This window comes from Haplochromis burtoni, unplaced genomic scaffold (genome assembly GCF_018398535.1).
Source record: "Haplochromis burtoni strain Fernald_Lab_line unplaced genomic scaffold, NCSU_Asbu1 Contig_155, whole genome shotgun sequence".
In the NCBI taxonomy this organism is placed as follows: Eukaryota; Metazoa; Chordata; class Actinopteri; order Cichliformes; family Cichlidae; genus Haplochromis; species Haplochromis burtoni.
In genome coordinates this window covers 702,629-725,430 of record NW_024582516.1, presented here as the reverse complement: position 1 = coordinate 725,430, position 22,802 = coordinate 702,629, and the positions used below count along the sequence as shown (strand labels likewise).

Sequence of the window (22,802 nt, the reverse complement as noted above, 5' to 3'; positions counted from 1 at the left end):
CTCCACACACACACACACACACACACACACACACTCACACACACACACACACACACACACACACACACACACACACAGAAGGTGTAATGGGAATAACCAGGAGCACGGTCTTTGAAGGGTTTTCCCATTTGAGAACGCCACTTCTCCCTCGCTCTGGCGGTCAAACTGAAAGTGGAGTGCATGTGTGTATATTTTGGCATCTCTTATCGGAATCAAGCTTCCCAGCTATTTTTTTTTTCCTGGAAAAGACAAAAAAGGAAATCTGCATGCATGCTGCACTCAAATCAAGGTCACCCGGGATATGTGTGCATATGTGTGTTGGACCGCACCCGTATCTTTTCCTCTTGTGGAGGGGGTGACATTAACGCTCGGTAAGGCTTCTCCACTCGGCCACACAGGCCGCAGTCATGCTGGACGCTATTTTTCCATTAGTTAGAAGCACAGACAGATGATTGATGGATGTGTAGGGGGGAAACAAATGGGTGGGAGCAGGAAGCGGGAAGATGAGAGTTTATCCAGTGGAAAAAAAATACCCCCCTTTCCTCATCTTTTGTTTATTTATTTATTTTTTTGTTGTTGTTGCCAATTGGCTCAGTGTCGCAGCCTCTTCTGCCTGGATGCCCCCGCCCCTACGTAAGATTAAGGGAGGGCAGGGGGTAGGGGGTGGTAGGAGTTTGGGTGGTGGTGGTAGTGGGGGGGGTTGCACATGTAGGCAGACAGGCAGAACAGAACCAGTCTAATGCTCAGTGAGCATGATACACTATCCATTACACATGCCCAAGGCACCTCCATCAACACTTGCCCCCTATCTGGCTCTGTCTTTGGCTCCGAGGCATGACATACACTGCTCAGATGTGTGCTCAGTTGATCTGCATAGCACATTTCTTAAGGCGGTATTCACACTCCTCCTCCTTCATCCTGTCATATTCTACACCCTGCACGCTTCATGAACCACAGATTATGTAATGCACTGCGCTGTGGCTGCTGGTAGATAATGAATATGTGGAACACATACATCGAAAAAGAGCAAACATTTCATATGACCTTTTCTTACATTTATTATTTATTTTGGAAGTGAAGCATATACTGTATAGCTGTTATTCATTAGCAGTGTCTGCGTAGGTTCTCAGTCATCCAGGTCATGGTAATCTAATGAGCTTAAAGTTTCTTGAAGATGTTTCACCTCTCATCTGAGAAACTTCTTCAGTTCAGCGCATTAGCAGTGTTTGTTTTTGAAAGGACCTTATGTAACAGGCTGTTATCAGAATACATATCGTAACCTGTGGTGTTAGTCTGGGTTCTGAGGTCTTGGCAGGAAACCACATTATTTCCTGTTAGCATCAGCAGTGGAAGTGAACAAGGGCACTCTGATGAAGGAATGATTTCATGAATGGATGGCAGCGAAGCCACTGGAAGCTGTTGGAGGTTTATTTAATATGGCCTTTAAAGTGTACAACACCAAACTGAACACAGCTTCTTGATCGCAGTCTGGCAGTTGTTCACAGAAAAATAAGTGGAACTGGTGAGGTCAGCGTGAGTATATTTAATGTTGCACATACTGGAGCGCTCTCGGTCTGCTATAATGCTAACTGAGTGACACAAGACAAATAGGTGAGCTGTGCAGGTGCTGCTCTGCATGCACATGGTGGGTGAGAGGAGAGACATGGAAGCATGTCAACTGAACAGGCAAATAAGTATGAAGTCATAATATTTGCCTGTTGTTTTCTATGTTTTTTTTAAAGTTTCTTTATAGTTCTTTTGAGTTATTGTTGCAGGTGATCAGGCCTGCCAGACTGTCGGGATGCATGCTGCTGGTAGGAACTCTTGACCACAGTTACTAAATGACAAGCTAACAGTTAATGCTAGAAAACCTCTGCGATTTAATACTCTAATTTACAGTTGGGGAATATGGGGTGTTTTTTGTTTGTTGAAGCCTTAAATATAATTTTAATCAGAGCTAGGCCACACGGGAACCTTTTAGACCATGGGTCTTTGGTGGAAAAAAGTGGTCCCAGTGGGTTGTGGCATCCCCAGGAGAAGGAGCTGGGAATGACCTTTTGGCTGCTGGGGATGCCTTAGTCATGACTGATGAAAAGGTGGAGCACGAGCTGGGCTGGCGGATTGGTGTAATGTCATCAATAATAAAAGCATTGTACCGGACTGTTTTAGTCAAGAGAGGATTGAGCGGAACGTGTCTTTTTCAATTTTACCAGAGCAGAGAGTCTATGTTCCAGCCGTCACTTATGTTTGTGAGAGCTGAGTGATGACCGAAAGCATAAAGTTGCAAATACAAAGGTCCGAAGTTTGGCTAGCCTCTGCCTTAGAGACAGGGTGGGGAGGTCAGATAGAAGTCTCAGAGCGGAGCCCCTGCTCCTTCATGTTGAAAGGAGATAGTAAGGTGGTTAAGGCATCTGGTTTGGATGCCTCCTGGGCACCTCCTTTTGGAAGTTTTCCAGGCACGCCCAACTGGGAGGAGACCCTGACGCCTCAAGTTCCCCTGGTGGAACTGGAAAGTGTTGCTGGGGAATAGGATGTCAGGAATACCCAGCTAAGCTTGCTGCCACCATGACCTGGCTTCAGAAAGGGAAAGAGGACAGCTGGATGGATTTTTAGGTAACAAGATAGTGGATTGATCAGCTATTTGTTTTGACAAAAATGTAATAATAATCAATGAAACCATTTTGCACATTATACAAACAAACAATAGCAAATGTGTTTCTAAATTAGTCTTAAAACGTTAGGTTGAAAGAACAAGCAGTCTGAAGTCATTACACAGGGTAAAATCGGCTCCATTTAGGCAGTGCTTTTCTAGACTTATTAATGTCTCACAGCACAAGTCATAATCAGATTATTCTGGTCACCATTGACGTCATGTTTATTTAACACAATAACTCAATAACTTTTGAAAGAGCTTAACAAAACAAATTGATTTGCAGCTGTTTTTTCTTGTTTGGCTTCTTGAAACTAAGGTTACCAAATGGCTTAATTTGTCGTAGCCTTCTTGTTCAATAACGACTTTCTTACTGTCATCTTGGTCCAAGCAGAACTAAACCTGAGCCAGCATGCTGGCGTCTGAGGTTTGAGTTTGAACACATAAAGTACAGTTTTTAAATATCACTCACATACACAAATTAATGATACATAGCGCAATGATTTTTTGGGGTGGCAGGGTTTAATTTCTTGACTAAAGGCACTTCCACCTACTTTCCTTTTAGCGGACCGCCCGCTCCACCTCCTTGGGATTTCTTTACCTGCATTTTCTGTTTAGCAGTTATAAAAATTAGCTATCTGGATGGATTTGGACTGAATAAAAATGCTAATTTTGATGTGTATTAACTCTTCTCCACTGATGTTAATAACCCACCTCATCCATCTGCTGTCTAAATAAGCCTCGTGTCCTTTTGTGACTTTCATGGCGTTCTCTTCCTGATGGCCTCATCTATTTTCCGTCAGTGAACTGAGGTAACGTGGACATCCGTGGAACACACATGCGCTGTGTGTTGTTTTGAACGCGAGGTCGTGTGGCACTGCCTGCGTGAGAGCGCCACGAGATCCATAACTCACAATTGATTGGATTATATTGGCTTCATCGTGGGGGGAGGGCACATGCTTTTGCTCTTTACTGGACTATTCCTGGCGTGTGACGGAGGGAGTTTTGGAGCCACATGGTGCTGCATTATGTCACAGCGGTTTACTGTCTAGATGTTATTTAGACAGTTGTGTGTCAGTAATTCAGCATTTTATGCTTTAAATTATTCCAGCATGAGATAATTTGGACTAACGTGAGGTCTTTAATTTCCAGAAATCTAAAACAAATTCTGCTATTATAAGGAAAACTGAACTGATGCAAAGTCCTCTCTCACAAACTGCTTTCAGAATATTTTTCAGAAACATTTTGATGCCTTTTAAGAGGTAATTTCACTTTTTTGAAACATAGCCAAGGAATGACGCACTTTATTAGAATTGCCTGGCCTAGATTTAGATATTGTGGGAACAGTGAGTCCTTGTTGAAGATATTGGTCGAAGATTTGCTTGTGTTAATCCCCCTGACTTCTTAAGCATTTTGTTGTGTTTTGTTTTAAATGTAAGATGTCAAAACATCGGCTTTGACGTCCTTAATCTCGCCAGAAAGTCTGCAGACAGCTGGACAGTTTGACTGACATCATGTTTTGACTTATTCTATGTGATATTTTGGCTTGTCTTGCTGAGCATCTTGACAGAAGCCCCCTCCACCCATGTGGTTATTTTTTTTAAGCTAACCAGACATATTTGGTGCCTCCACTCTGGAGGTAAAGTTAGCTGTAAGTTTAAAGAAGCAATTTCACAGTAAAATCAAATATGCATGTTTTAATTCCAGTCTGCAGACTTCACACCAAACATGTACATTTACATCTTGTCACTCCCATGAATATCAGCCTCTCCTCACAGCTATATGCCATCGACTGCCTATAAAAGATAGAGATAGCCACTGTGACTTCATCCTTATTTACATATTAGCTTTTTGTTCTGAAAGTGACCATATTTGGATGAGAGGGTGAGGTACTAAGTTAACTACTAGAGTCACTGCAACTGGTTAAAAATGTACATTTATAAATAGTACGGGTGCAGTGTATAGACACAGATATAGGTCATTAATGGTAAGTAACAGACTAAGAAATTCACCGGAACTGAAGAAAAAATTTTTGGATGAATGTTACGACTCAATAAGCTGTAATGTTTGTCACATAATTACAATAAAATTCTCTAAAAGGCACAGACTGTGTAAACACAGTGTACTGAGACCTAGGACACTGTGTTTACACACACTGGCCACACTTTATAAATGCTTTAAGCTAGGCTTAAAATCCACATGGATTATTATAAGTAAATTCACATGTTGCATAGTTGTTACAGTAGGGAGCTATCCATATAGATCTAAACAGTTTTTCATACTAGGCTATAATAAGCATGCTTTGGTGTAACATTGAGCATTTTAACATGTGAGACCATAGTGACTGAAGCAAGCCTCAAGTGGCCAGGTGAGGAACTGCAGTTTCAGGTACTTACTGTGTCTGCACTGTGGTACAGGTTGATTTTGTAGTTTGATAGAATGAAAATAGTTCCTATATGAAATTGCTCACCACAAACTCCCACAGTGGACACCCCTTTAATTAAGTTTAGTAGACATCTCTATAGATGATATCCCTAAAAAAGGGAAACTCATATCAGAGCAATCTAGGTGGGTAAATAGCACTACAGCCCAGAGGAAAAAGCAGAGAAGAGCCAGTGAGTGTTCATCTCCCGAGCTGGTGAGCACTGAGTTTTGGGTAGCCATGTCTGGTCTCCGGTTGAGTGTGGGGACTTGGCTGACCTTTTGGGCCAGACTGTGTTTGTAGCCTCCTGACCTGACACAGTCTCATGTCTGCATGATTACTTAAGCTGTCTCACTCTTCTTTTAAAAATATGAAAGGAGTACTGCTGCTGCTGTTGGTGCCAGTTCACTGTTGTCCCCTTGTGTGTGCAGATGTCACTCAAAAGTTGAACGTTTTCAGATGAGGGCACGATAATTTTATGGATTACATATTCTGAATTTTGCACACGTTTAATTATAATTCCTGCTCAGGCTTTGCAATCTTTAGAGAAGGAAAAAAAACAGAAGCTTTTATTAAAAATGTATGAATATTTTAAATCCCACCTCAGGCTGCTTTGTAGTTATGGCGTTTCTCATTTGAAGTGGATTTAATGCATCTCCCTGATGAAGCAGGCTGTCACAGTCACAAGCATCTGGACGTCATAGAGCATCAAAGGAGTGGAAGAAACATAAGTAGTCCCAGGCAGCTGTTTACTGGCATCCAGTAGTTTGCAGATTCTGTCTTCTCACATATTAAAATGATTCACTGCATACTTTTTCTTTCTTTTAAAAGCTTTATTTCTTTGATATCCCACAGCGAGAGGAAGTCTTAAACTGGACGCTCATTTACTTAAGAGCGCAAGGTGGGACTTTGCTCTGTGAGGGTGGGGGCTGCGGCACTCCTCCAGCCTTTTGTCAGGGAGTCTGAAGAGTTTTTTGCAGAGTAATGAAATAAATAACTCAGGCTGCACAGCATCCCGCATTGCCGGCAAAGTGCAGCATCACTCAGGTTTTCAGATTGAGGCAGAGCGCCTGCATAGCGCCTCCCTACTATACCTTCTTGCAGAATATCTTGTGCCCCGTTTAGGTATTACAAGCATTTAATTGAGCTTCAGTATGAGACTGCAGAGGAAGATATGGATCAAGTCAAAGACAGAGACTTTTAAGGAGGCAGAGGAAGAGAGGAGGGTAGTCATTTGGTTGTCCTGCATTGTGGCCTGATGCATGTAGATTAAGAGTGATCCTGTGCCGCTCTCAATCTCAAGCTGCCTGTGCCTGGTACCACTGCAGAGACGAGCACCGGGAGGCACAGCCAGCCTGGAAGAGAGACAGAGAACATCAAAAAGAGCCTAGCAAAACGCAGAGGCGCATAGCAAGGAGAGGCGCATCCTTCTGCGTTGTCTTTTAGGCATCGCCGCCGCCGGTCAGCATGCTGTTAACTCTTTTCTCCTACTCCTCTCTCTTTTTTCTTTCTTTTAAATGCAAAGATAATCCCCCGAGTTTCTGTGCAGCCTGAATCATTAACATATTGTTCATTAAGCGTGTCTGGGGCGATGGCCACAGCTGACAGGGTACCTGCTGGGCTTGCAGATGGGCACGTGGACGTACCCTTCTGCTGATGCTTCTCTCTCGGCTCCTCGCACTCGCCTCTCCGGGGTGGAGAAGAAGTAGCGACGGTGCCAGCAGGGTGCCGCTGGGCACAGCGGGGTATGGTACACACAGCTGAGGGGCAGGTGTCTGGGCGGCTCATGTTTCTTCAGTGATAATGGCTCATCTTAAAGTTCTCGACTGTATGATTAACAACAACTGGAGGTTGATCTGTGATCTGTACTGCGCCTGGAGCAATCAGGTCAGTCTTCTCTTTTCTTTTTTCTTTGGTATTATAACAATATTTAGAGCCATCTTGCTGTAAGGCTGTTTTTAGCTATCAGACTAACATAGTTCCCTTACGCGAGTCATTCCCATTGCAGCAGTCATGCAGCAGCATTACTTTGACCTGCAGATATCAGTCACCTCTCCTTACTCTTCTTTACGAACTCGCCTTCCTCCCTGGCCCCTGTTTCTCTCTGGAGTTCTCCAGCAAAGGCATCCCTGACATTTCGGGTATTAATAGCCAGCATTCATTCAGAAGTGCAGTGTGGAATTAGAGACTGTGGAGTGCTTGGCATGCTGACCTCTGAGTGTCCCTGTTCTTGCAGACAGAGTGCCTCGTGTAGCCTCAGGTGGCTCGACGCTAAACTTGGTTTTATAAAATCAGTCTTACGAAGTGATTTAATAAGAAGTATTCTCTGTCCAGCACAACTTACTGCAAGGATTGTGGAGGAGAAACTAGATTGAATACGATAAGAGCGATAAGAGAAATACTGACCCAGTTGGGAGCAGTGGTACATTTTTTGCATCAATTACTATGATGATGGTTGTTTTCTTGCATTGGTTTGCATTTTTTTTTTAATTAAATTTTTGTTGATTCTATAAATTCAGGTGGAAAGATAATGCTGGACATATTTTAAAGCAAAGGTGTTGGGATAATGTGAATATCACTGTTATATAGCTATTGGGGAAAGCAAAATAACCTTAAAATTATAGAAAAAGACTGAAAAAAATGCTGAACAACTTTTTTTAAAATTTAGCTTGAAGCAGCAAATGAAACAGGCATTTTCCAAATTTTTGGCAACGTTATCATGCAGACTGAGCTTACAAGCTATCTGAGAGCGCATGCCAGGTGTTTAGCTGCGTCTGTGTGCTGCTAGCTCTATCGGCAGTTACCGTTGGGCGGTGGCCGGCTTCAACATATCGCCCAACATTGATTCGGGCTCATTTGTAAATGCAAAAAATACTCTTGATTGGTGTTCAAAAGTGAAGAATAAACTTATCGGGTTAGCTTAGAATCAAAGCCTGGCTGCTGAAATCTAGAGGAAGTTGTACTTTTACTCTTTAATGGGGGTGGGATGTCTAGTAAAGGGTGAAGTCGTCCTATGTTGAGAGAATGATGTAAGCGCCAGGACATCCAAGTATATGAATATGGATGTCTCGTCCATACAATGCTGTTTTCTGTGTTATCTAGTTTGGATCCATCTGTCTTTACATGCAGAGAAGTCAACTTGGCACCATAACAAACCCTTCATATCTCTGACATGCCTCTTAGGCTTTTTCACTGGATACCCATACAGACAGCTCATTGTTTCATGCATTTTTCCCCTCTCCCTTTTTTCATTTTGCCATGGAATGCCTGATGTGAGGACTAAAGAAGTCTTGCCGTGTTGAGCAATGTGGCAGCTCTGCTCTCTGGCTTGCCCCTTCCCCTAATTTAATTTTAGCTGCGCTGAAAATTGTTTGCGTCCCAAGCCGAACTGATAGGCCTCTGTTTCCAGAGAGCCGCTGCTGTCCAGGGCGCTGAAAACAGCCTTTGTGTGCCAGTAGCACAGCACCGAGGCTCCATAAAATATTTACAGGCTCACACCTGGTGTGAAACTACGAGAGAGAGGCCAGGGAATCAACAACACTGCCACCAATAACTGTGAGGCCCCGGCGCTATTAATATTAAAGTTAAACAAATAATCAAAGACTATCTCAAAGTTATTATTTGGTTGGGGGATTGCTTTATTCTTAACAGGTTTGAATTAAACACTTATACATCAGATAACACTTGAAATTAATGTCATGTTGTTTAAACATTGTGTTTTATCAGTCGCATGTCTAAATAAAGAAGTAAAAGAAAGTTTTTCAGGCACCAGATGGGGTTAAGTTAAAGCTGTTGGATCTACTCCTAATTTTGGAAACTCCTTCAACCTCCCCTCTATACTGCATTGGATACGGGAGCGACATCTGTAACCCTCTGAAACCAACAGTTGACCAGCTGTGTGACAGTGAGAGTAGCTGGTAATATAGCCTACTTTTGGTTCTTTTTGTTTCCATATATTACTTATTACTGGAGTGTTATGTATATGAAAACCTCCTGAGAGGCCATTACTTGGACCTTTGTACAAGTGCTGTAACCTTTGTGATGGACATTTAGAAATAGAATTTCTCCAGCAGAACTATGGTTGTTTGCCATTTTTATTCTACGAATGCCAATTTTTTTCACCAAACAATGCACCTTAACTCCAACTAGGACTAGGCCAATTAATCACATTTTATTTTCACATTACAATTGGCTTCCTGGGGTCCAACTATCATGGAAACAAGATTGATTACTCTCCTTCGTGAAGCCCGCCCTGTTGAGATTCACTTGAGCCAAGATGAAGGAAAGAGAGTCTTTGGTTATCAGAGCTGTTAGAAGATTAAAAAGTTGTATCAGTATTTTTGAAGATGAACATAATCACTGCTGCTGTAGACCTTCTGTGGCTCGCAAGATGCAAGATTCACAGTAAAAAACACATCCTGGTTTTGGCCAAACTCCCATTTGTATCCTGGGAGTGTCCCACTGTCCATCTGTCCACAGTTCACATGCATTGCTACTCCTCCTACAGTATTGGGAAGGATTTGGTCAAACTTGCATGCAACAATCATCCGATGGGTCCTCATCCAGATTGGACTCTAGGTCAAGGTCATATATGTTGTTTTGAGATTATGGTTTTTTTTATACTACTAGAAAAAATCTGATGCCCAACAAATATGTTTCATGCAGCACTGTAATAAAATCATTTCCAGATTTTTTAAGCAGGGTTTAATTTTTCAGTCATCTTTGCATGCATAATTATACCCCAAAGGCCAATTAGGCAACAGAAAGAAACCCTTCATTATAATTTTCTTTTGTTCTGAGCAGCCTCACCTCCAATAGTTAAATCAAAGATTTACTGTAGCTTGTGTTATGCTAATAGTGGCTAACAGACTGGTAGATTATTAGCATCATGCAGATGTGTTGATGTTGATAAAAAAACAAAACAAAAAAAACTTCATCAAACAGCATAGTGTTATTTTTTTTTTTTAGGTTTTTTCAGTTTCACTATTTTAAAAACTTGTTATGAGTAAAAACTGTTACTCTTGTCTTTAGGTTTAAGTCTCTTTTAATATGCATACAACTAAAGCAACTACCAGTCGTAGGTAGCATCAGTTCCACCTTGGCTGGTTGGATGTTTCACCTCACTTTGGTCTGAGGAGTACTTCTGACATGGCACTAGGGGGTTAAACATGAGAGTGTATGTGTCATGGGGGCACACTGTCACGACCTTACGCTGTCAAAAGACCTCAAAGAGCAACTAGAATTAATAATTCATCGATGAGGAAAGCAATTATACAGGGCCTTGCTTGCATTGGGGGTGGGGGGACCCTGGGGACTCTAATTGGCCCACCTGCTCTCTTTTCTCTAAGGGGTTGGTGAGGTGACTGGATGTAAGGGCGCTGTGTATATCCACACTGTCTTTGTTTGGATGTCTCTGGCTCTGAGCTGTACACGTGGGGGGATGGCTTTTTTTGTTGGTGTGTTGGAAGCCATCTCTGACATCCCCATATTGATGGACCACACCCAAAACCAGAGGAAGGCCTTTCCAAGCGCTCCATGAAGCTTTATTCGTATTTTTATTGGTATTTTAGTAGTATTAGTAAAATGATTTTCCTAAACAGCAGATCCTTGTGTATATTAATAATAAGTTAAATGCGATGGTTTATTTCAAGGTGTTGGGTATGTTAATGCACTTTGACTACTTCTTGGGGCTGAGGTTTTATTTAATTAATGGCAGCAGGAAGCTGCAGATTAGTTAATAGCTCTAAACATAATTAAACTGGCATACACTTGAGTAGAAAACCTTTTTTTTGGCTTCGTGTGGTCTTGCAGTAAACCCCTTTTCAGCGTCTGATGTGTGTCGGCCCACTGTCGGCTGGTCTTTCTCTCTGTCCGTCTGTCCCTTTCTCTCCTTTCTCCTTCCATCTCCATTTCTCCTTTGTGGAGAGGAATTCCAGGCTGTTGGCCCGCACAATTGCCCGTCCATTAGCATATGAAAGCAGCCGAGGGGCAGTGAGATGAGGCGGGAAAAAGGGAGGGAAGGGGAGTCATAAAACTTTCAAATCAGTTCCGAGCAGACTTCAGAACTTTAATCAGCCCCATGCTAGCACATGTGCCTCTGTGGCATGCATTTTCCTCGGGGAAATCTTTATGTTTGTTAATGAAGAAGCGCATAGTTGTCTGCTCATTTGGTTTGATGCTTGAGGTTTTACTCTTGAATTATGTTGAACTATTATGCTTGACAATTTGAGCATGTCATTAAAAAAAAAAAAGAGAGAGAAACTTGTTTATCTGTTCAACTACGTTTTTTCAGCCTGAAATGTCCGAACACTCATGATGATATAGTCTGATCATGTGCTTGTCTCAGGCATAAAATCAGTCATTCATAAGGATTTGATTCCTTGAACTTAGATCATAAGGTGGAGGATACATCTAATCACTTGTTTTCTGAGACTTTCTAGCATTCTGTCATCAACACTAGAAGAAGAAAATAATGTGAAAATATTGACATTTTCAGTATTTGATGATATTTATATAATTTCTGTTTTTTGGAAGTGATACAGATTTGATTGACAGAGAATCCATAAATCACTGGTGTGTGTCGGTCACCCTCTCCATGAAACCCTTGTTCCTCAGTGGCTCATTTAGCTAAGATGGATTGATGAATAACTTGAGAATTTTTTTTCCTCTCAGTAAGTAATTTAAAGAATTAAAACCTCCATCATGGGGTATCTAGGGTTTCCAGCACCTGGGCTGCATTCAGTCTCAAGAAAAAAAAATAGGAAAAGATTTAATTAAATTAAACAGCACTTAAGTTATACAAACAAGGCGCTACTGGGAGCTAATCCCCTTTACTTCTAGGTTAATATCTGTGGGTTTATATATATATGTGTGTGTATATGTCGCTGCCGATTGGGTAACACTTCTGACACTCCCATGAAAGAAGAAAAAAACAAATCCTCAAATCCTGCTGCACAGCATTGCAACACATTTGAAGGAAACACGTTGTTCAACCAAAGGTTTTTGGTTTGAATGTGCCCTTCTGTGGTGGACTGACTGTACTTGGTATTCATAATAACACTACAAGAGAGGACGGGAGGGTTGTTGACATTACTGCTACACATAATTTTGTAAGAGTGGATTTTCATACTCATCCCCAGCAGAGAACATTTTTCATGGCTCTAACTGACTTAATGTTTATGAAAGGAGCTAGAAAAGGAAAAGATTCTGGTAGTAGGCTGTAGCAGCACTCAGGCAGAACTGTACAACAGAAAAATGCTTTGTTTTTGTCTTATTAAACTGATATAAATGTCAATTCAATTAATTTCAATTTTATTTTTTTATAGCACAATATCACAGCAACAGTCACCTCAAGGCGCTTTATACTAGCTAACTGTAAGTTAAAGACAGTACAAAAGTAGAGAGAAAACCCCAGCAATCAGATGACCACCTATGAGCAAGTACTTGGAGACAGTGAGAAGGAAAAACTCCCTTTTATAGGAAGAAACATCCAGCATATCCCGGCTCATGGAGGGGCAATCATCTTGTGGATGGAAGATAGGATAAAATACACTGTGGAAGACAACATCGTGTATTAAAGTGATGTGTTTAGCCTAGTGCAGTCCACATGCCACCATAGGAGTCTCTGCTGGGGTTTCATTAGTCCGCTGAGCTCAGTGAGCTGTGAAAGATGTTGACTTGAAGTGGTAAACATGTTGCTTTTTCTGTTTGATAAAGGTGAGCAAGCTGAAACTGCCAGTTTTGTGCTTTGAAAAGGTTAGGGCTAAAAGGGTAATATTTCAAACTATTGCTTAAATAAATAATTAATCAACAGTAAGTGCTGCTCAACAAGTGGTAGTGGACATTTCCAGTAAAAAAATAGATTTTCACTGAAAACTATTCAGCTATTCTTCGAAGATTACCTCCAACACCAAACTGCTCACTTATAGTTTTGGACCACATTGGGCGTACTGAGGCATGAAACCATTAGGCAATGCCTCCCACTGAGACAGGTTAATGTTTACATACTAGAAATATAAGCCACTTTTGGCTGTTTCCTTATTCACAAGGGGTTGCCATAGCAGGTAGCTCTGGGTGTGTGATTTAGGAGAGGATGCCCTTCCTGAAACAACCCCAAAGGGATACATGTCTCCTCCCAGAACTGAAGCGAGGATCTTTTGCTTGTTAGGCAAATGTGTAAACCACTATACTATGGAGCCACTTGGTTAATGTTTACATGCAAAGGGCACTGCTTGTAACAAAACCCTGTGTGTGAAAATAGTTTATCTATGGGTGCATGAACCTTGGAGATGACACTAGAAGCATTTTAACAGAGTTTTGTTACAAGCAGTGCTCGCTGGAGGCACACAATTGTGCTCATTTGAGCACAAAACACAGCTAAACAGCCTAGCAACATCAAATCATTCCTAAAGTAACAGAATATCATGAATCGACTTATACTTTTTTTGTTCTCGCACAAAATTAGGTCACGTCTGATACCTAGAAAGGAAACATTTGCATCCTTTGGTGTTACTCCTGCTGCATCAAACTGCCGCAAATTTGGTTTTGAGTCCTCAGCAGCTGTAGTGAAAAGCGGCGTGAACAGAATGCTGATTCACCCCTTACTGCCACAATAACCCCCTCACTCACTCCCCCTCCGCACGCAACCACACAGACGCATAATCCTGCCGACATATGTACTTAGTGCTGCCGTAAAAACAAACAGGGATGCTGTTTCTACGGGTCTCTGTGGAGCTGAAAAAAATCAGCAAAACCAGCAAACGCCTCATCCTTGAAAGCGTAGACCCCTTTCTTCTTTTGAGTTTAATCAAGAGCAACAGTCTCCTAGAGGCAGAGTGCAGGATGCGAATAGGACGTGTCTGGATGCTGCTAAGACTCTTTGGCTTGGGTGAAAAACCTGCTTGGACAAGATGCAGCTCTCTTTGGTGCAATGCAGACGGGGCTGGGAGGAGCGTCGCCAGTGGGTGGAGCTGTGTGAGCATGCATGTATGTGCGATCGTGTGATTGTGAGAAGGTGTTGTTTTGTTTACACACTGCACACTGGCCTTTTTGACCGCCCCTCAGGATCTGTTGAGGTGATGTTGTTAATATCACCCATATGATGGAGAAGAAATGCTGATTATACTGATTTTTATTTGTGTGGGTTTGTTTTCTGTAAATGCACGCTGTATATTTAAACTCAGGCAGCCCGCTAAGAGCAGTTACGTCATACAAGACGGGCAGAGGAGGAGTGATAATCCATCTGACAGAGAATCTATAGATCACTGGTGTGTGTCGGTCACCCTCTCCATGAAACCCTTGTTCCTCAGTGGCTCATTTAGCTGAGATGGATAAATGAATAAGTTGAGATGATTTTTTCCCCCTCTCAGTAAGTAATTTAAAGCATCAAAACCCCAACCATGTCCTCCTTCTCTCCTCTTCCATAAAATGGTGAGCCCAGCATATTTTTGTGTTTTCCTCACACAACCCTGAGGCATCACAGTAAACGAAGCGCTAATTGGCTGCCCGTCCAAAGCCAGAGCACGTGATTGGCAGGCAGCACAAACAGTGCAGGCTTTACAGTGATAATGATGCCCTCTGTCCCCTATCACTCAGCCTGTGAGCACAGCTTTGTTCTCATGCTGATGAGATGATACTGCATTAGCATTCAGAGCACTTCCACACCTATGGTCCTTTGATAGCATGTCAGAGATTGGCTGATCCCTGATTTATTAATCAGCAGTGATGAATTGCAACCAAAACCAATTTGACAGTGTCATAGGGGAGGTCACAAGAGGAAGATGGGGCTAAATTTGCTATTTTTTGGCAGTCTGAAATCTATTTCACTGCCATTGTTTGTCTTCATCGCGCAAACGACATCCATCTGTTTCTCGCTCTGTGTTTTCTTTTCTTTTCTTTTCTTTAAAAAAAAGAGGCCTGTGCATGCCAGAGAGGGTGGCTCACTGGTTGACTATGTGTTTACTGTGGTGATGGAGAATGCAGTGGACACTCCCGCTCTGTAATATGGGGCCCACAGATGATTGGAAAACCATCCGATGTGAGCAGACAAAAGGAATGGAAGTGCAAAGGGAAAGAGACACAAAATTAGAGACTGAGATCTAAAGTTGCTGTCAGGAGCAGCGAGAAGGGGCAACAATACAGGACCAGAGATGGAGTGAAAGAGATGAGGAGCACGAGGCTTTATCATTTCCAGCTGGGCCCGGGTGTGGCCATCATGGCCCGGAGACCTGCTGCGTTTACTTCTGCTCCTTCACAGTCCCTGATCCATCTGCCAAATGGCTTCTCTGTGTGTTGTTTTGTTGCTGCAGATGATCCTGCATGTGTTTGACCTAATAGTGATTTAATTCCGCTGTTGTGTGACATTATTTCTCATTGAAATTGTTCAATTTTAGGGATTTACGTGCAGATTGTAAACGTGCAGCAGCAGTGTTTGGCTGCAGTCGGTGCAGGTTCCTTGACAGAGTGATTTGTTGAAATGCACGGAAACCCAGGAACTCCAGATATGTGTCTGCAGCCTGTAAATCAAACTAGATGCTGCTGCGACATGTTTTATTATTTGTTCAGGGTCAGCTGAGGTAAAAACTGACAAGGCTGCAACTTAGTCAGCACTTCCTGTCCTGTCAGGTTACTGTGTATTCTCATTGTCATCACTGTTGTCTTGTCTTTCATGACAGGTTGAAAGACTATTATATGTACATGAATACTGCACATTGTATACGAGGTAGGGTTTTCCCACCCATACAGTTTACTTAGCCAGGCTTTTGAGGTATATTAATGGCTGCCTAAATAGATTTTGCAAGTCACTTTGTTGTGATTTGGCCCTATATAAATAAAATTGAATCGAAATTGAATTGAATTGAAAAAAATGTAAGCATCTCAGTGTCTTGTTCAGAAGTGAAGGGAAACTGACAAGTGGATTGGTGCAGTGTAAGTTGTGTGCCTTTTTGTTGGGGTGGGGAGAGAGCTGAGTGCAAAAGGCAAACTGTTAATTTACTGGTTAATCTGCGTTGCTATCCTCACCTGTGGCTACGAGCTCTGGTAGTCACTAGAAGGATGAGTTTGTGGGTAGAAGATGCAGAAATAAGCTTTCTTTTAAGCACAATGTAAGTCTCCCTCAGAGTTAGGTTGAAGAGACTCAGAATACAGCTGCTACTCCTCGACATCAACATGAGCCAGTTTAGGTGGTTCAGGCATCTGATTAGGATGCGTCCTGGAAAACCCTGGACCTGAGTGAGGCATTTTATGTCTCTGTTGGCTTGGGAATGCCTCTATGTCTCCTCTGAGGAGGTGGAGGCGGCCATGGAGAGGGAGACCTGGGCTTTTCTGCTTAGACTGCTCCCCCCTGTAACCTGGACCAGGTAAGTGGTAGAAAATGGATAGATGGGTAAATTTTAGCATTTTAAATAAATTTTCCATTTGGTCCAAAAGAGTGACCCACATTTCAGTTGCTCCTAAATGTTAACCAGGTAGCATCTGCTAGCAGCCTGACCTGGTTGCTGTTTTACTGGGTTCCTTGATGTTGGTAGTAACAGTCATTTTCTTAGAGTATCTTGATCCTGGTTGCATGAACTCCTACGCCAGTGTCATGGAGTGCAGCGGGTGAGAGCGATACTCAGTTTGCTCTGGAGTCTCTTTAACCATAGCATGCAAAAAATCAAATAGGATTTTGCATTTCACATCACATTTTTCTTTTCCTTTTTTGTTGTTTATGTTATACATTAAGCAGACCCCTCTTGTTTACGCTGGCATGCTTTTGCTTCTCACTCAGCAGCCAGACCCTGAACTTCAACAGGTAACAAACTGATGAACAATCAGGCTGCAGCCTCTATTTCCACCTATTCATGTTTCTAAAGTCGAATCATTGTGGCGATGGCTTTAAAGTCTCTCTGTGCTGGTTTTCATTTTTGCTTTTTGCTGTTGTCTTTGGGTTCTTACCAAAGTACCAGGACAAAGATCATATGCATGTCCTCATTAGCATAGGGATTTATGTTGATTTGTGGAACTGTAGCCTAGATGTTATTGTTAAATGGTAATTGTGAGACGATGCTTTTTGTGTCATTTTATGGAGAAACATGAAAGTAACATAACTTTTGCATTACTTTTAAGAAAATCGTTCTGTGTAATGTGCATAATACATTATTTAATGTAATGACCACAACACTGATCACAACAAACAGGGAAAATAACTCCAACTTGCCCAAACCATTATTTTTTAATGGTTTATTATTATTAGTAGTAGTATTATTTTTTACCACAGAGGCAGCTGATTAATTAAACATTTTCCAATTTTATTTATATAGCATGAAATCACAATACCAGTTTCCTCTAGGTGCTTTATATTGGAAGGTAAAGACCGTACAATAATATAAAGAAAAGAGAGAAAACCCCCTATGATGACCCCCTATGATAAAGCGCTTTGGCAACAGTGGGAAGGAAAAACTCCCTTTTAACAGGAAGAATAGCTCTGTTTTATGTTGTTATGATATATGCTTTATTCAGTATTTAATATTTAATTTAAAAATGCATGATTGGGCTTCATCCTGCTACCATAAATGAAATTTTAATCTATGTGAAACACTGATGAGGAATGTTTTCATTAGAGTGAAACATGCTTTGGTTTTCTGTTTTCCAGTTTCCAGAAAAGTAAAGAAACACCTGCAGCTTCATTGTTTCATTATTCACTGATAATTGTGTGGAGACACTGTGTACAGATAGGATGGAAAAAAATCCAAACAGTTACGGGAAGAAAACAGGCAGCCAGATGGACGGTAAAAAAACCCCATTAGCGAACAACCTGGCTTGAATTGACTTATATTAGGCAAACTAAATTAGAAAGCATGGATTCAATTAAATATCATAATGGCAGACTTAAAACAGTTGCTTTTGTGATCACTTTGATGGATGGCCTGTGACAGAGGGCTGTGGGGTGGTCAGTTTTGGTGCTCTGTGCAGGATTCACTTTTAGTGAGATAATGAAAGTGTCGCTGACAAGTCGTACAGCCACAGCGGTTATGAAAACACCGCTTTTAAACCAAAGTATTCGTCTCTCACCGCACAATCCTCCTCTGGCAGCCTTTTGGTGCAGATCTCGGTCGTGTGGTTTTTCCTCCTCTCTCATCGCTTCATTATTCAATTAAGCCGTAAAACACATGTTAAGCTTGACATTAACCGCATGGAGGAGCCCCTATTGGGACGAGAGCAGTAAAGCTCAACCGTGGGCTCTTATATCATGCTCTAGCGGCTGCCATGAGACTCTCGGCCTGGTTTCCATTTCGACTAGGGTGATGCTGCTCAACGGGTGCTGCTAGTAAATGCTCGTGGCTTGAAGGGTGTAGAAAGCCAGGTTGGCAGGTCTGGGGTGGATGAGGAGCAGATGGTTAGGTAGAAAAAGTGAAGGCAGAGGCAGGAAAAACACTTCAGTCTATGTGGAAGGAGACTTTTAGTTGCTGTTGATGGAGGTCAGTGGGCATAATCCTAAACACTGGATGTGCAGGAGCCATTATGTGTAGGCTAACAGGGTCAAGGAACAGTAAGGCACAGAGCTGTGATTCTGGTGCAGAGATGCTCCCATTCAGCCAGCCCATCAGTCCCAGAGGGGCATCCATCCATCAGCTGAGCTCAGGGCCCCTTCGTCTCAGATTTGATTGATTGCTGTTGACTGGCACTAATGGACGCAAGGCTGCTCACAGATGTGTGATTCAAATGCTCTAATGGATGCATAGACACACAGAGAGCACATTGAATATCCCATACACATTTTTATGAATTTACACACCTCTTAGACACACTTACTCTGGGCCTTTTCTACAGTCTCCACATTCCACTGGCCGTATCTCACTGAAGGCCCCAACTGCTTTTAATCAGCCAGGTCACGAGGCACTCCAGATGGGCCTCAGCGTTGGGTGGGACCGCCGCGGACGTGGTGGAGAAGCAGGAGGAGGGGGGGTTTCAGCTCGTAATAGTCAACATACTTCAGCCCCCTCTCCTCTCTCCTCAACATCCCCTCCCGTCCTGTATTGCGTCACCCTCCTCAGAGACCTGTGTTGGACAGCACGCACTACACTGGCCCTACGGTCTTCAGCTCATGTATTTCTAAGGCTCACACTTTTCCAGCGGTTTAAAAGCAAACATTTTCCATCATCAGACTGCATGTTCCGAGTGTTTTGAAAGGAGCACTGTGTGCCTTTGGAGAACATCATCACAGGATTTGCTTTTATAGCCTCAGCAATGATGTAGGTGTACATTGAAATGTAGTTGCTGAGTTCAATGAGTGCAGAATATCTTGATTTTGAAGACAGAATATGTGCAGAATGTGGCTTGAGTCTCTTTAGTCCAGGAATCCGTGTAGAAATGTGGTCTTGTGGATGCTTCGCGTCCTTCTTTTGCTCAATATCAAATAAAGTTCTGTCTGTCTCTTTTTTTTCTTTGCACAGTCGAGGAGCGTATCAGGTCACATTTCACTGCGTGTTATACCTGTATAACCATGCACGTGACAAATAAAGAATCTTGAGTCTTCAATTGAATGAATATCAAAGAAAGAAGTTGGCTAAGGAAATTTTGTGAAGCAAAGTGCAGATCAGTAGCCAAAAAGTGGATGAATGAACGATTCTACTGGCAGGTGTAATATTCACTTTCCGCCTAGCAGACGAGCCATAACGACATACAGCAAGCACGCAAACACAGTGAGTAATTTTATCCATTCAGTTGGTTAACTACCACAAAAGCTGGTCTTTGTCAGCGTATCATTATGCGGTCCAGGGCTTTGATTCGCTCCGAGTTCAGTTGTGCTTTGGCACTGTTTATGACTGTTACCTGGATACTGTAGTACTAATCTCCCATTTCCTCTCTCCCTTGATGTTGAGGTGTCACGTTACGGGGACTGTTGTTGTCTCATTCTCAGCTCAGGCCTGTTGGGCTGATACTCGTGCAGGCCTATCGGGCTGAAGACGTGCACTCTGGCTGAAGGTCACAACACATCCGCGCTACAGGAAACGTCTGGGATGGTCACACACACAGGTTGTTCCTTAAAGCTCACCCCAAGCAGAGCAGTTCATAACCTCATACAGAGAATGTGGGTTCAATTTACAAAATGTGGTGTGACACTGAGCTCAGTAGCAGTGATTGTTACCCTTCACTTTATGTAATTTTTGCCAACTTACCAACTTTGTCACCGATATTTCCCAATTTTCACACACCTTCAGTGGTTTAAAAAATGTCTGAGGGATTAGGATTAGTCTTTGTTGTGTTTTTTGAGGGACAGAGCATGCAATGTTTTTATTTTCCTGGCCTAAAATAGACCTTTTTATGTAGTCGGGTCACTATACAAATATGCGTGAATCGTCCATGTGTGATTAAAGCAGTCATTCAACATTTTATTTTAAGCTTGAGTAAAGGTGATGTGGTGATCATTAGCTATTGTCTGCAAACGAGGCTTTGGGAGTTAAAAGTGGTATTTTCCCGGCAAGTGACAAAGCCATGTGGCTATTGTATAATTAGGGCAGATGCAAACAGGGAAGTCCATTTACGCAGAAATGCAGAATGTTAAAAAAAACCCAAAACATCCCACTTCCAACCATGAACATAATTGTTTTCTTACCTTATTTAAACATAATAATTATGATGGTGCAAAAGAACCTCTAACCTTGTGTCATAAAGTAATGCAGTACTTGTTCACTCTCTGGCCCCTTGATTGGAGAATGGCTGCTTCAGCTTTTGCAGCCAGTTTATTGCAGTAAAGTCCTGAGGCAGCAACGCAGGGCTATAAAGTGTCTCCTGCCACTATTCCTGATGTGATTGGTGGAACATTCCTGTCAATGGGATTGACTGGGTGAGGTTTACTCTGTTTAGCAGCTGATCTTGGCTCTCCTAAATGGATTAGGAGTTGTTGTGCGTACAGAGTAGATGTTAGGTATTCTTTGACGGCTGATACTGTTACTTAAAGTTATCTGTGGCTGTATTGCTGCCAGTCTTGTCTCACTCTTACCTGCTCGATTGGTCCATGCCAATTTAGATGTCCAAGGTGCTAAATGAATAAGGTCTGGATTTAGCTGAACCCCTGCTGCTTTGCCTTTATTTTTCTTTGCACTTCTTCCTTGAGAGCACTGTAACAAAAAATAATTTCCCCCAGGGATCAATAAAGTATTCTGATTCTGATTCTATTTAATTGTAGCTTTTTGCTTTTACAGCAATCCACAGCCCTCTTAGTATCACTACGTGGCAGTTTCCTACTATAAACAGGTTAAGGGTACCATTGCTACGTTTTGAACTACTTTCTCTGCTTTTCCCTCTTTTTTTTCCTCCAAAGATTAACCTTAGATTTTTTTTCTCATGTCAGTTTAGATGGATTAAGCTTCCCGTAAGCTTTTTTGCATTTGCATTAATGTAAAAAATAACCTCCAGACAGGAGACTACCACAACAATGACCTGTTTAAGTTGTTGTTTAAGTATCAAAACACTGTAGGTTTGTGAAATAAACAAAGACTGTCTGAAGCCTTCCCACCTCGCTTGACTCGGTGCCTTTGTCTCTCGGCGTCTCCACTAAGACTAAGTGTCTTGTGTGCTGCTCTCCTATAACCCTTGACCTTTAGCCTTAACCTTGAAACCTTACACCATTTTACATGCCAGTGAAAGCTCAGTGTGTTTGTGTATGTCAGTGTTTTCGGCACTGTTTTCTCTTTAGTTTTAATATGTGTGAAAGCTGCACAAAAGTCCTCTCTGTCTCCTGTAGAAATCACCCGCCAGCAGATTAGAAACAGATTTAATACTTAATCACTTAACCACCATCACTGACTTCTTCTTGTACATACAAACACACCCATATACACACACACACACACACACACACATACACACAGGCCCTCTCCCTCCTCCCATGGTGGTGGCACAAGCAAGTGGCAGTCAGAGTGGTTTGCTTGTGAAGCCATCTGGCCTTCAATCTGGACATGCAGTAGCACCAACAGCCCTTTCTCTTTCCCTTTTACAGTAGCACATAAGCTCACACATGTGCCTTATCCCAGTATAAACAATAGATGCTGCTGAGTCACAGTTTTTGACACCTTTTATTCATGTGGACATGCAATTATTTGTATTGTTGGGCCCCTCTTTTATATTCTTGAGTTTTGTTTTCCTTCCACTAATTCTGCTAGCCTGCTAGTCCTTTTTTCCAGGAATGGTTTTTGCTCATTTGTATATATTTGTAAACATTATTTATGCATGCTATGTTTGGTTGAATATTTTATGGTTGCTGCAAACCGAGTTTTCTTTGAGGGGAGATCGTTAATAAGCACAAAGGAGACTCTCCCTGAACTGGTTGTAAATGCTAAGAATGTTGACACAAGAAGAACGCAGCTGAAATAATGATGCTCACAAATAAATTAACCAAAATGCCAGTTTTAAAATAACTAGGCAGCAGTGTTCGCTATTATAAGCTTTAGTTGAAAGCTAAAAAATGCAGCAGAGTAACAAGCAGTGATTTATTTTAATTCATGTTCAGATTGTATATTAATGCTTAGGTCATGTGGACAGCCCCAAGTGGGGAGTAAGGAAATTTGTGACAGTGAGACAGAAAATTTCAATTTAAAGTTCTACGACTGTGCATGGCAGCTGGCACATATGTTAACAATTACTGTTGATCCACACTTTCTTCCTCAGTTAGCAGTCACACTTCAGATCCTTTAGATAATCTGAGTATGAGCCAACAGATGAGGACTCGGAGCACAACTGTCAGAGCAG

General features: G+C 42.1%; 1 protein-coding gene across 2 annotated transcripts in view; it reads left to right on the top strand.

Annotated features, from left to right (window-relative positions):
* Positions 1-22,802, top strand: part of LOC102297413 (rho GTPase-activating protein 21) — a 99,638-nt gene that overhangs the window by 4,588 nt on the left and 72,248 nt on the right. Inside the window, exon 1 of one of the 2 annotated variants that reach the window (XM_014336745.2) lies at positions 684-6,959. The exons of the other annotated variant lie outside the window; for it this stretch is intronic. Within the exon in view, the coding sequence (XP_014192231.1) occupies positions 6,876-6,959 (84 nt within the window). The 5' untranslated portion in view covers positions 684-6,875. Of the gene's footprint in view, positions 1-683; positions 6,960-22,802 lie in introns of those variants that run through there. 2 annotated transcript variants of the gene reach the window in all.